The sequence below is a fragment of the Plecotus auritus genome (genome assembly GCF_963455305.1).
Source record: "Plecotus auritus genome assembly, chromosome: 2".
NCBI classification, from domain to species: Eukaryota; Metazoa; Chordata; class Mammalia; order Chiroptera; family Vespertilionidae; genus Plecotus; species Plecotus auritus.
In genome coordinates this window covers 102,895,743-102,909,035 of record NC_137771.1, presented here as the reverse complement: position 1 = coordinate 102,909,035, position 13,293 = coordinate 102,895,743, and the positions used below count along the sequence as shown (strand labels likewise).

At 41.1% G+C, this 13,293-nt stretch overlaps 1 protein-coding gene across 1 annotated transcript in view; it reads right to left on the bottom strand.

Annotated features, from left to right (window-relative positions):
* The window catches only part of EIF2AK3 (eukaryotic translation initiation factor 2 alpha kinase 3), a 119,923-nt gene that overhangs the window by 18,695 nt on the left and 87,935 nt on the right, over positions 1-13,293 (bottom strand). Inside the window, exons 13-14 of the mRNA XM_080657770.1 lie at positions 4,769-5,546; positions 476-643 (exon numbers count right to left, since the gene is read on the bottom strand). Coding sequence (XP_080513896.1) covers positions 476-643; positions 4,769-5,546 — 946 coding nt within the window. The remainder of the gene's footprint in view (positions 1-475; positions 644-4,768; positions 5,547-13,293) is intronic.

The following is a 13,293-nucleotide window of genomic DNA, read 5'->3' as shown; positions in this document are numbered from 1 at the left end:
CCTGTTCTGTGGGAGACTCAGCATCCACGGACAAGATATTCCAGCCTTTATCTCCTGCCACAGTACATTCTGGAAGTTGCCTGTGAATTACTATAGATGACAGCTCAGTACAGTACCTCTGGCTCTAATTTCTTTGAAAACAGTTCCTACACCATTTACACAAGGTGAACTGGAGTTAAGTATGGGAGGGGTTCAAAGTCTCTATAAATTTCTGGTTGCTGTTAGGTTATGGTTGAAAGAGTGAGCATGTTTTACGCATTTGTGTGTTTTTAATCCATCCCCAATGCAAGTTGTAGAAACTGTCCCCTAGCTGTACTGCGTGTAGAACCCTACTACCAGTTTTCATACTTTTCAGATTTCATTTTATTGGGTATTTTAAGTAGAACAGAGATGGAGATTCATGGGACATAACTAGCTTGCTATCATACTAACTAAAAATCTGTTTTTAATTAAGAAGGAAAACAAAAACACTCACCTGTTCTGGGCTCATATACAGTTTGGTCCCTACTTGTCCCGTGTGCCGGGCATATGCTGGCATTGGGGTCAGAACCATCGGCTCTTCCTCATCCTGGTCCATTGCTGTCACTAATCCAAAGTCTCCAACTTTGACCACGTCGTCCATTGTAAAGAATATGTTGGAAGGCTGGAAAAAAATAAAACAGACAAAAGCACAATGGATGTATACAGAAAAGGAAAGTGAAGGGAATTTATTAATATGACAATAGGAAATAAATACAAGAAACTAGATATTCTCAGGTATGTTTCCCTTTAAAATGAGTTAATATGAAAATACCACTGATCCTTCCATGCTGGACAAGTGCTGTGAGTAAAGAAAAGCTAGCACAGGGGTCAGCATTTACATTTAGCCATTTACCACATGAATGAGCAAACAGCATCTACTTAAACACTTAGAGACTCACATTACCTAGGGCCCAAGGTATTTAATGCTCAGTCTTATTATTCTATATATTCTCCCCCTGGCAAGCTTCTCTATATTTATAACTGAAGTGATGAATATAATAATAGTAACAACACTATCAAATGCATAAATAGCACTTAAAATATGCCAGAAGCCAGTCTAAGCTGGTTACTACTATTAACTCATGCAATACTCACAGCCCTATTAGTCCTATTAGTCTTTCATTTACAAATGTGCAAACTGAGGCCCAGAGAAGTTAGGTAAACTGCCCAATGTTATCCAGGTAGTAGTAAGTGGTGGAGCAGGGATTCAAACTCAGGCAGTCTGGCTCCATGAGAAGAGGATGTCTGCTTCAATACCACAGATCCAGCATTCAGTATAGCATGTGCCTTATGGTAACTAATCACTACTGTTTGATGAATGACTAAAACAGACTGATTTTGGGTTTATGTCCGAGAGGGGAAAAGCAGGCTATCACAGAGAATAAGAGCTCTTAACTGCAACCAATGCTGCCTCTTCTAATATCCACATGCTCTCATGTATTCCAAGACTGCTGGTCCGAGTTATAAATGCTCACATGCAACTGTTTAAGAGAGAGAGCTAACCAAATTTCTCATGGTCCTTAAACTCAAAGTCCACTACATGAACTATATCATCTTCCTTCAGAGCCTACTCTAACCCCTGCTAACAGGATCACCATTTATAGCCCTTAAAATTAGGAAAAAGAAAGCCATTTAGCTCAGGAAATTGTACTTCATCAAGCTTCAAATCCTGTCAGACAAATAACATTTTATTCCCAAACTCTAAAATGCCATTATACAATTGTGACTTTGAAGCAATGACGTTATTGCACATAACCAAAATCTATGGTAATAACCTTTTGCTCTCCCACAAATAACCTTGTGAGAGAGCTGCCTTAAATTTTACTGCTCCTGTCCTCCCATCATCTGGTGTTATTAATGAACACCGTAATAGACTTTTTTTTTTTTTTTTTTTAATTTTTAGGCTCTCCAGCATCTACTCCCCTGTACTTCACCAGAAGCATCCTGACTGGACTTTGGGAACCCTTCTTCCCAACTGTGCAGCAACCCATGGCTGCACATCCTAAGGATGCATAAACCATCAGCATAATCCTATCCCCTGGCCAGGATACTGGTTTAGGGATGGGTATGTGTCCTTGACTTTTCAGTTAGGAGGAAACTAAGGACTTCTGGTCAATGGTAGGGAAGAGGGATACTTTCCTCCCACACCCTATCTCATCACTCCAAAAGACTTAAAATGCGCAGCCCTGCGAATAGCTGGCAGCTGTCCTGAAACTGTGAAGGGAGAGCCTGCCTGAAACTGGAAACAAGAAACAGGGCGAGGAGAGGAGAGAACATGTTCTGGCCACATCACTGAATCTTTACTTGAATCTTGGACAGTTCAGTTACATGACCCAATATATTTCATTTCTGATTAAATTATTATAAGAGCTTTTGATTGCAAACAAGAGAATAATAAAAAAAAAGTTATAGGAGCATATAGAATGTATCAGACATTGTGCTAAGGATTTAATAGGTGGAAAAAAGACATGGCTTCTGCCCCTATGGAAACCAGGGGATAAATAATAGAACTGTGATGAGGATTATGAAGGAGAAACACCAGGTTCTCTGAGAACACTGTGTATTTAAGAAACTAAGAAAAACCCAGTGCAGCTTGAGTGAAGAGAAGATTAGAAGTCAGTCTGAAGAATCAGGAGCCTGAGAGCGCTGATGACAACAATTTGACCAAAATATAAAAAGGGGAGAGGGCTTAGGAGTTTTCACATTTAGCTCAAAGACTTAGGTCAGAATGGACAGCACACACAGCTTTTTGACTAAGAATAAAATTATTGGGAGAAGTGCTTTCTGGTTCACTAGAAATCTTTAAGAGAAATTCATCTTTACAAAAGAATATTTTTTTTTGATATCTAGAAAGACTAAAGGAGAAATTAATTTTCTTGAAATTTTTTTTGGTGCACAGAGAAATACAAGAGAAACCTTTAGACAACATTGTAGCATTAAACAAATATTCACCAATCCTATATAATAAAAGGCTAATATGCAAATCAACCAAACGGTGGAACGACTGCTCGCTATGAAGCGCACTGACCATGAGGGGGCAGATGCTCAACACAGGAGCTGCCCCCTAGTGGTCAGTGCACTCCCACAGGGGGAGCGCTGCTCAGCCAGAAACCGGGTTCACAGCTGGCAAGTGCAGCAATGGTGGCAAGAGCCTCTCTCGCCTCCACTGCACTAAGGATGTCTGACTGCCGGCTTAGGCCCATGAGCGGGCCTAAGCCATCAGTCGGACATCCCTCGAGGACTCCCGGACTGCAAGAGGGTGCAGGCTGGGCTGAGGGCTCCCCACAACCGAGTGCACAAGTTGTGTGCACCTGTCCTCTAGTATCTCATAAACACTGTAAAATCAGCAGAATATTCAAAATTAGTAAGAACATAATTACATGGCTTTCAACATAACATTTTGGTTGTACAGTAAGTGTTCAGTACAAGAAGAATGTGCACATTGGATAACTGTGCAAATGATAAAACTGTACCCATATTCCAATAGCCAACACTCGCTCAAGTTAGGGGCATCTGACCTCATGGAAGTTGTCTTCTCCCTTCCGACCAAAACCAACCGTCTCTGAACTTCTCACTCTTGCAGAATGATTCCTGGCAATTAGTTCTGGCCACATCCAGAGTGTGGTGATTAGGTATAATTCAATAACAATTACTTTGGAAAATAGGAATTATTTCTAATTTGAGTTCCTATTATTCCAAACTCTTAAAAATATATTCAAAGATTTAAAAACCCACTGCTGACTTTAAAAAGAAATTTACTCATACAAATAGCTACTTTGGTGCCTGAAACAAGTTTGTGGTTACATAAAACAAAACTGAAAATACCTAAAATGAGCCAAATCTCTCAAGAATTTAAGCAACTTCCATTAGAAAAATATTTATGTATTCACTACACATCTATGTTTACTATGATGATCACTATGAGCATATGGAATATGTCAGAAATTAGTTACTAAAAGTTCCATAGAGGTATTTCAGAAGCACACACTGAAGACACACTACATGTTCTAGTAGGAATCTTAGGTAATGCAGCATATTACATGGCTACAATATTCATTACTGAATGAGAATCAAAGGTGTAAGAGCTGAAAACATCATGTGGCTAACCATTTGCCACCTTTTATCATCCAGCTTCTCACCTCCTTCCCCAAAACCTGAACAGCTCAGGCACGGGGCAAAAAGAATGGCGACTGGCCCTAATTCAGAGCTGGCTAATGAAGGGACCTGTGTCTCTCCTTCCACTTGAGCCCTTTCAGTGTGCTACTTCAGGACCCCACGGGAACCTGTGCCAAGGTTACTCAAAGCCATAGAAAATGGTATTGAATTTTACATAAGATATTTTTTCTTCAGATTGGGAATGCTTTTTACTGTAAAATGAACATAAACATATTATAAAGGAGAATTCATGATTTGCCTGAGATCTATTTTATTTTTTAAATATATTTTTATTGATTTCAAGGAGGGAGAGGGAGAGAGAGGTAAGAGATCAAGCTTGCAACCTGGATATGTGCCCTGACTAGGAATCGAACCATGACCTCCTGGTTCATAGGTCGATGCTCAACCACCATAGGGCCTTCCTGAGTTTTTTAAATCATGAGATTTCTTATTTTTACATTCCCAGATCTCTGCTCCCGATGCCTTCACTCTCCTCCACTCTTAGGGTACTTCCATTAAAAAGTGACAAATACTGCAAGTACTGCATAAAACGTCAGCTTGAAACCCATGGGTGAGGTTCCATAGTACCAACCTTGAGGTCCCTGTGCATGAGCCCCTTACTGTGCAGGAACTCCACAGCCTCTGCGATCTGCAGGAAGATGTGCAGGCACGTGCCCCACCCTCTCTCCTCCATGCTGCACCGGCTATTCATCCAGTCCTTTAGGTTCTCTTTTCTGCACAGCTGCATCTGAATGTAAAGATACACCTTCGGGGAACTGGGCTGCAGCTTTTCTGCAGTGTTTTTAGTGAGATCTAGACCTAAAGTGGTTGGTCTTGGAAGAGAAATAGACAAACTAGGTTCTGAAGATTTGCTACTGGAATGTTTGGCAGCAGTTAGTTTATTAGCATAATGGCTGCCAATGTGCAGTTGGTTAGCTTTGGGCTCTTCTTTACTTGATGCATTATCACAGCCTGAATCTTCAAACACTATGGAAGAGGAGGTTCTCTCCCTGGACTTTACATAAGAAGAAGCTTCAGAGGGACAAAGTTCAAAGGAGTGCCCCTCTTCACTGCCTTCCATGGTGCCATCTTCCACATCACAGTCTGTGAGGAAGCTGTCCTGGAGGTTGTGCACTGCACCCACTGACACACTGGTGTCTCCAAGGCCTAGTCCTGAAAATTCCAGTGGAGAGAAGTTGCTCTCAGATGAACTTGTCTGGCCACAGGAAATCCCTACTGAAAAAGACCTGCTTCTTTGTGGCGAAGGAGCTATGATTTCAATATGTTCCTTTGTAGAGAAAGGATCCATTCTGCGTATTTTAACCGATGGTGCATCTACTGGACTGGGAGAGCTTAGTGGCCAGTCTGTGCTAAAAGTGGGAGAAATACAAAAGGATGAGAGTAAACAAGTGTTGATTGAATTATGTGAAATATACCCTTTGTTTTAAAAGCTTCAACTACAATAAAGCCAGTTACCAAAACACAAGCCACAAACAAATTAAAATAAAAACATGCTATGAGACCAAGAACATCACATCACATCCATTCCTTCTAAAAAGCTTAATTTAAGACATTAATTTATAGTTGGAACCATTATCTGGGATTGTCACACTGGGGCAGCCACGGCCTTTATGTACAAAACAAAGCAGTGAAGGAAAAACAAGGACAGGAACCCTCAGTGGCTGTGACTCTGAAGTCCTGGTCCCTTCAGGGCCGAAGCTCACAGGCCTGGAGACAAGATGCCACTTCATGGGATCCTTCCATGGTCTGGCTATAACACGTGTCACTGTAACAAGGGTTGTGTCCTACTTTAAGGCAGGAATTTTACTCCACCTGATTGGTAAACAGTCTATTTGCAATTTGCTTCCTCTTCATTCTCATTTAGTAGTTTTTAAAAGGCCCTTCCCACTTCCAAAGCATATTTTACATAAGAATTATCTTCAGGTTGTACAAATTTATGAATTTTTAACTGCAAACAATTAAAAACTACTTTAAAAAGGAGTCACAAATTGTTAAATACTAAGAAATTAAATAAAAAATGTTAAATATGGGGAAAAACCAAGATGGCGGCATAGGTAAGCACCTAAACTGCTGCCTCGCACAACAATTTCAAAACTACAACTAAAAGACAGAACAGACATCATCCAGAACCACAGGAAAGCTGGCTGAGTGGAAATTCTACAACTAGAAGGAAAGAGGAAAGCTCATGAAGAATCAGAGGAGTGGCAAAGGAGGGCTGAGGTACGAAGACGTGCGCAGAGAGGAAGGGCGACTGAGTGCCTGGCTGACTTTCTCTGGCGGGAGGGGGAAGGAAGCCCCCAACTGCACTGAACCCCAGTTCCGACTGCACTGAACCCAGTTCCAGGCGAAACCCCGTGGACCCAGGCTCATACAGGGGGAGTCTGGACTGTCAGGTAGAGAGAAAGGCACACGGAGACTCAGAGACTCGGAGACCCGGGGGAGCCGCGAAGGGTCTGGAGGCACGCGCGCGCGTGGAGGTTGCCACAGGCATTCCCTAGCGGAAGGGAGTCAGAAGCTCCTGACTGCACTGAACCCTAGTTCCGACTGCACTGAACCCCAGTTCTGGGCGAGCCCCTGGGGACCCATGCTCTTACAGGGGGAATCTGGACTGTCAGGTGGAAACTCAGGGGAGTCGCGGAAGGCAGAGGTCTGGAGGCGCACACGCAAGGGCAGGGCTGATGGGAAGCCAAGACTGTCTGCTCTGTCCTGAGACTCTGCCCCATCCAAGCTGAGCACATAGGCTTTTGCAATTTTACAAGTCTAATCCTATAAGGCTGTCTCCAGCGCTGAACTTCTCCCAGTTTAGACACAGCTGATCCTTACAGCCAACTGGCCTGGAGGTCTATTCCTCCCAGTGATACCAACAACAATCAAGACTTAACTACAACAAGGCTTTACACACAGTCCACAAAATGGTGCACCAAGAGTGTCCACCTCAGGTTAACTGGGGAGGCCGACCCACTGGGCCATATAGGAAACCTAGCACACAAAGCTACCCTATAAACTCAGGAAAGCAACGAAAATGCGGAGACAAAGAAACAGATCACAAACAAAAGAAATGGAGGAAAACAAACGACTGGATATAGAATTCAAAACCACGGTTATAAGGCTTTTCAAGAATATCCTAGAAAAGGCCGATAAATGTAGTGAGACCCTCGAGGATATGAAAAAGGACCAACTAGAAATTAAACATACTCTGACTGAAATAAAAAATATTAAACAGAGACCCCACAGCAGACTAGAGGAACACAAGAATCAAGTCAAAGATTTGAAATACAAAGAAGCAAAAAACACTCAACTGGAAAAGCAAAAAGAAAAATGAATCCAAAAACATGAAGATAGTGTAAGGAGCCTCTGGGACAACTTCAAGCGTACCAACAATCAAATTATGGGGGTGCCAGAAGAAGAGAGAGAGCAAGATACTGAAAACCTATTTGAAGAAATAATGACTGAAAACTTCCCTATCTGGTGCAAGAAATAGACTTACAAGTCCAGGAAGCGCACAGAACTCCAAACAAGAGGAATCCAAAGAGGACCACACCAAGACACATCAAAATTAAAATGCCAAGGGCAAAAAACAAAGAGAGAATATTAAAAGCAGCAAGAGAAATACAGTTAGTTACCTACAAGGGAGCACCCATACGATTGTCAGCTGATTTCTCAACAGAAACTACACAGGCCAGACGGGAGTGGCAAGAAATATTCAAAGTGATGAAAAGCAAAAACCTACAACCAAGATTACTCTACCCAGCAAAGTTATCATTCAGAATGGAAGGTCAGATAAAGAGCTTCACAGATAAGAAAAAGCTAAAGGAGTTCATCAACACCAAACCAGTATTATATGAAATGCTGAAAGGTATTCTTTAAGAAGAGGAAGAAGAAAAAAGATAAAAATTATGAACAACAAATACATATCTATCAACAAGTGAATCTAAAAATCAAGTGAATTAAAAATCTGAGGAACAGAATAAACTGGTGAATATAATAGAATCAGGGGCATAGAAAGGGATTGGACTGATAATTCTCAGGGGGAAAGGGTATGGGAGGTGCAGGAAGAGACTGGACAAAAATCGTACACCTATGGATGAGGACAGTGCGGTGGGGGAGGTAAGGGCAGAGGGTGGGGTGGGAACCGGGTGGAGGGGAGCTATGGGCGGGAAAAAGGAGAAACAATTGTAATAATCTGAACAATAAAGATTTATTAAATTTAAAAAAATGAAAAAAAAATAAAGTAACATCTGAGGAAAAAAAAAAAAATGTTATATATGTAGATAGCCTAGCTTGGGTGGCTCAGTAGCTGAGCATCAACCCATGAACCAGGAGGTCACAATTCGATTCCAGTCAAGGCATATGTCTGGGTTGCGAGCTCGCTCCCCAGTAGGAGGCATGCAGGAGGCAGCTGATAAATGTTTTTCTCTTATCATTGATATTCCTCTCTCTCTCTCTTTCTCTCTCTCACTCTCCCTTCCTCTCAGAAACCAATAAAAACATATAAAAAATAAAGTAAAATATGTAGACAAAAGACTATAATACCTCATTGAGAAAAGCCACTGTAAATCCCCTAGTGAATTACAATTCATAGAGTCCTATGAAGTTACAACAGAATGGACAGCTGTAATCAACAAATGACCGTTTCTCTACTCAACACATAAACACACCTGAGAGATCCATGCATTGAGACATCTGGCCATGGTGAGCATATCAGGTGAACAGGAGAGACAGGATGGAGAAGGATAAAGATAAGAGTTGCAGACCCAATCAGGCACACACTACCAGTGAAGGGTGATAGTGGGAGGGGCTCCCACAGGGCACACTGAAAAGGCAGAGATAGCAATGCACACATGAGGATGAGCTCAGGGCCGGGGCAGAGAAACAGTGCAACAGGTGGCAGCACTCCAAACCCTTCATCATCAGACAGAGGATTCCAGATTCAGGAATCTGCCCACTTGTCCTCCTCTGGCCTGCCAGCAGTAAAATCCTCACTCGGCAGATGACCAAAAGTCAGGAAAAACTTTCCAGCCTAAGTGGTCTTATACTCATTGCAGCTAAACCCATCAAAAAGACAAAATCCATAGACACCTGAACCTGTTTTCCTCCTCCAGATGCTCCCCCACACATCCTGTAGGCCCTGGTAGTAGCCTTGTCAACTCAGACAGATTGGCTCCACCTGCAACTTCTGGCTACAGGGAGAAGGCAGTGGAAATAAGGACAAGAGACCCATAGAGACCCATCACATCCCATCACCGGGATGGTGCCTGGAGACCAGGGCAACCACTTCATAAGGGCATCGCCCACCTCCTCAGGAATATGGGCACAACCAAGGCCACATTACCCCATAGATAACCCTAAAGACAGGTAAGAAAAAATTAAAACTTGTGCTTCAGCACCACCTTCTGGAAAACAAAAGAAAGACATCTACTTATCAACCTGCTAAACAGTGAAGAGTAAAATACTTTTAAAAAAAAAAATATTTCATTTCCATAAATTCCCAAGCAGAAAAATAATCTATCAATCACAACAAATAACCAAGGTAACAAAGAAATTCAGAAAGAAAATGAAAAATCTCCAGAAAATAAACTTAAAGACTTGGATGACTATGATTTAAATGACAGAGAATTCAAGGTTGCAGTTCTGGAAAAAACTCAACGAGATATAAGAAAACTCAGAGGAGTAATTCAAAGAGCACAGAAATAAAATCAACAGATAAAAAGAGTCCCTCACCAAAGAGACTGAAACTATAAAAAAAGAATCAATCAGAAATTTTGAAGCTTAAGAACTTAGTAAAAATCTAGAACTTAGCTCTAGCTGGTTTGGCTCAGTGGATAGAGCATCAGCCTACAGACTGAAGGGTCCCAGGTTTGATTCCGGTCAAGGGGACAAGCTCCAGTTGTGGGCTTGATCCCCAGTAGGGGGCGTGCAGGAAGCAGCTGATCAATGATTCTCATCATTGATGTTTCTATCTCTCCCTCTGCCTTCCTCTCCGAAATCAATAAAAAATATATTTTTAAAAATCCAGAACTGAGACATATAATGTAAAAAGAGAGGAAACAGAGGAAAAAATCATAGAATAACTGACAGGAACACAAAGATAAAAAAAATAATGGCGACACAAAAATACCAGAAAAAAAAAAGATAAAATGGAGATAGGATAGCCTCATACATCCATAATCACCCTAAATGTAAATGGAATGAACTCACCAATTAAAAGGCACAGAGTAGTGGGATGGTTTGTTTTGTTTTTGTTTGTTTTTTTTTAAAACACCCAACTATATATGCTTGCTGTTTTTAGGAGACACATTTCAACTCCAAAGACAAACATAGATTCAAAGAGAAGGGGTGCAAGATTATAGTCCAAGCAAATAGCATCCAGAAGAAAGCAGGTGTAGTCATAATTATATCAGACAAAATAGATTTCAAGATAAAAAAGGTAACAAGAGACAAAGATGGACATTTTATAAAGATGAAGGAGACAATACATCAGTAAAACATAATGTTTATTAATAAATAGGCATTCAACCTGGAGGCACCAAAATATATAAAGCAACTACTAACAGAACTAAAGGGAGAGACTGACAAAAATTTACACTAATAAAAGAGAAAGATGCAAATTGACCATACCTTCGTGACACCCACCAGCCAATCAGGAGTATGCAAATTAACCCAACAAAGATGGAAGGTTAATTTGCATACACAGGCATCAAGCAGCTGGGGGCAGGGCAGGATGCTTGCATTGTCGCCATAGAGACGATGCAGGCGTTCCGCACAGCCCCAGAAGCTCTGGGCCTCTGGGCAGCGTGGGAAGGCGGAAAGGGGGCTCCAGCTGGAGTGAAGGCAGTGCTGGCAGCCAAGAGAAAGAAGGCCCATTCTTGCATGAATCTTCATGCACTGGGCCTCTAGTACAATTATAATAGGGGAACTAAATACCCCATTGAGAACAATGGATAGATCATCCAAACAGAAAATCAAAACAGCTTTAAATAACACATTAAACCAAATGAACATAATCAATATTTACAGAGCTTATTATCCCAGAACACCAGATTATACATTCTTTTCTAGTGCACAGGGAACATTCTCAAGGATAAACCATATTATGTAGGGGCACAAAACTAGTTTCAACAAATTTAAGAAGATTGAAATGATACCAAGAATATTCTCTGACAACAACAATTTGAAACTGGAAATCAACTGCTAAAAGAAAGCTGAAAAAACCACAAACATGTGAACATTAAACAACATGATACCAAACAACTACTGGGTAACAGAAGAAATAAAAGAAGAGTTCAAAAGATACACAGAGTCAAATGAGAATGACAATAGGAAATATCAAAATTTGGGGGATGGAGCAAAAGCAGTAATAAAAGAAAAGTTTATAGCATTACAGGCCTACCACAAGAAACAAGAAAAATCTCAAATAAACAACCTAACATTTCACCTTAAAGGAATAGAAAAATAACAAATGAAGCTGAAAGCCAGTAAAAGGAAGGAAATAAAAATTAGAGAATTAAATTAAACAGAAAACAGAAGGCAATAGAAAAAATAATGCAACAAAGAACTGGTTCTTTAAAAGAATTAATAAAATTGACAAACCTCTAGCTTAAAGATGCAAAAATCACCGATAAAAGAGAAAAGTCTCAAATAAACAAAATTATAAATGAAAGAGAAGTTACAACAGACACTACAGAAATACAAAAGACTATACAAGCATACCACGAAAGGCTGTACGTCATCAAATTCAATAACCTAGAATAAATGAACAAGTTCTTGGGACTACTAGTATATAAACTTCCTAGACGAATCATGAAGAAATGGAAAATCTAAACAGACTGAATTAAAACAGTCATCAAAAACTGTCCGAAAATAAAAGTCTAGGACCAGATGGCTTCACTAGTGAATTCCACCAAACATTCAAAGAAGATTTAATATATATCCTCCTCATACCCTTCCAAAAATTTGGAAAAGAGGCAATAATTCCTACCTCATTTTATGAAGCTAATATTACCCTGATTCCAAAATCTGGCAAGGATACTACACACACAAATTACAGACCAATATCTCTGATGAATATACATGCAAAAATCCTAAACAAAACACTAGCAAATCAAATATAATACATTAAAAGAATCATACTTCACAATCAAGTGGGGTTCATTCCAGGGGCAAAAGGATGGAATGAAAATCAATCAATGTTAATACACCACATTAACAAACTAAAGGAGAGTATTAAAAATGGCGGCAGAGTAAGTGGATGCTGCACAGGCATGCTCCCAGGAACAAAATGGAATTACAATTAAAATACAGAAAAATGTCCTGAATAATCAACAGAAGACTCACAGGAGAGAACCTGATACCTGAGTACCAAAAGTGGAGACCGCATGGAGACTGGTAGGAGGAGCGGAGGTGCGAAAGGACTGGCTGGACACCCACAGACAGCAACTGAAGTCCCGGAGAGATATCTCAGCTCTGGGGGTTGCCACTGAGAACTCTGGGATATAATCCCCAAACTGGGCACCCCAGCAGAGAGCACCAAAACTGAGAAGGGTACCCACATAACATCTGGCTGTGAAAAGCAGCAGGGTGCTGTCTGCCAGGGAGTGACATCTAAAAATTCAGGGACCCTATTAGAGGGCCAATGTTCAAAATTCTCTGTGGAGCCACCCACCTTGTGCTCTGACAGAGGGAGGGTGACGTGGATTGGAGCTGTGAGAGCAGAACCCAGAACTGGGGACTTGGGGGTTACAGCTCAGAAGGCAGACACTCCGAGTTTCCTGGACTGAGGCATTTCCTCACACAGCAGAGGACATCTTTCCCACATAGACATTTGCCTTGCCTGGGGGGAAGACAGTTGACACACCCTATTGAAAAACCCTTGCCCTGAGGCCACTTAAGAGATTAAAAATAACAATTAGTCTCCAGGCAGAAGCAACGGCCCACCCTGTTGAAATAAACTCTCCCCACACCTAGGGAGGATTGCCAGGAGGGCAATTCAAATCAGAATCCTAACAATCTATAGGCAGAGGTGGTCTCTGGAGGCGTTGCATCTTTGCCTGATCTAATTACTCAGAAACAGCCTTTAACACTGTCCAGCACTAGAAA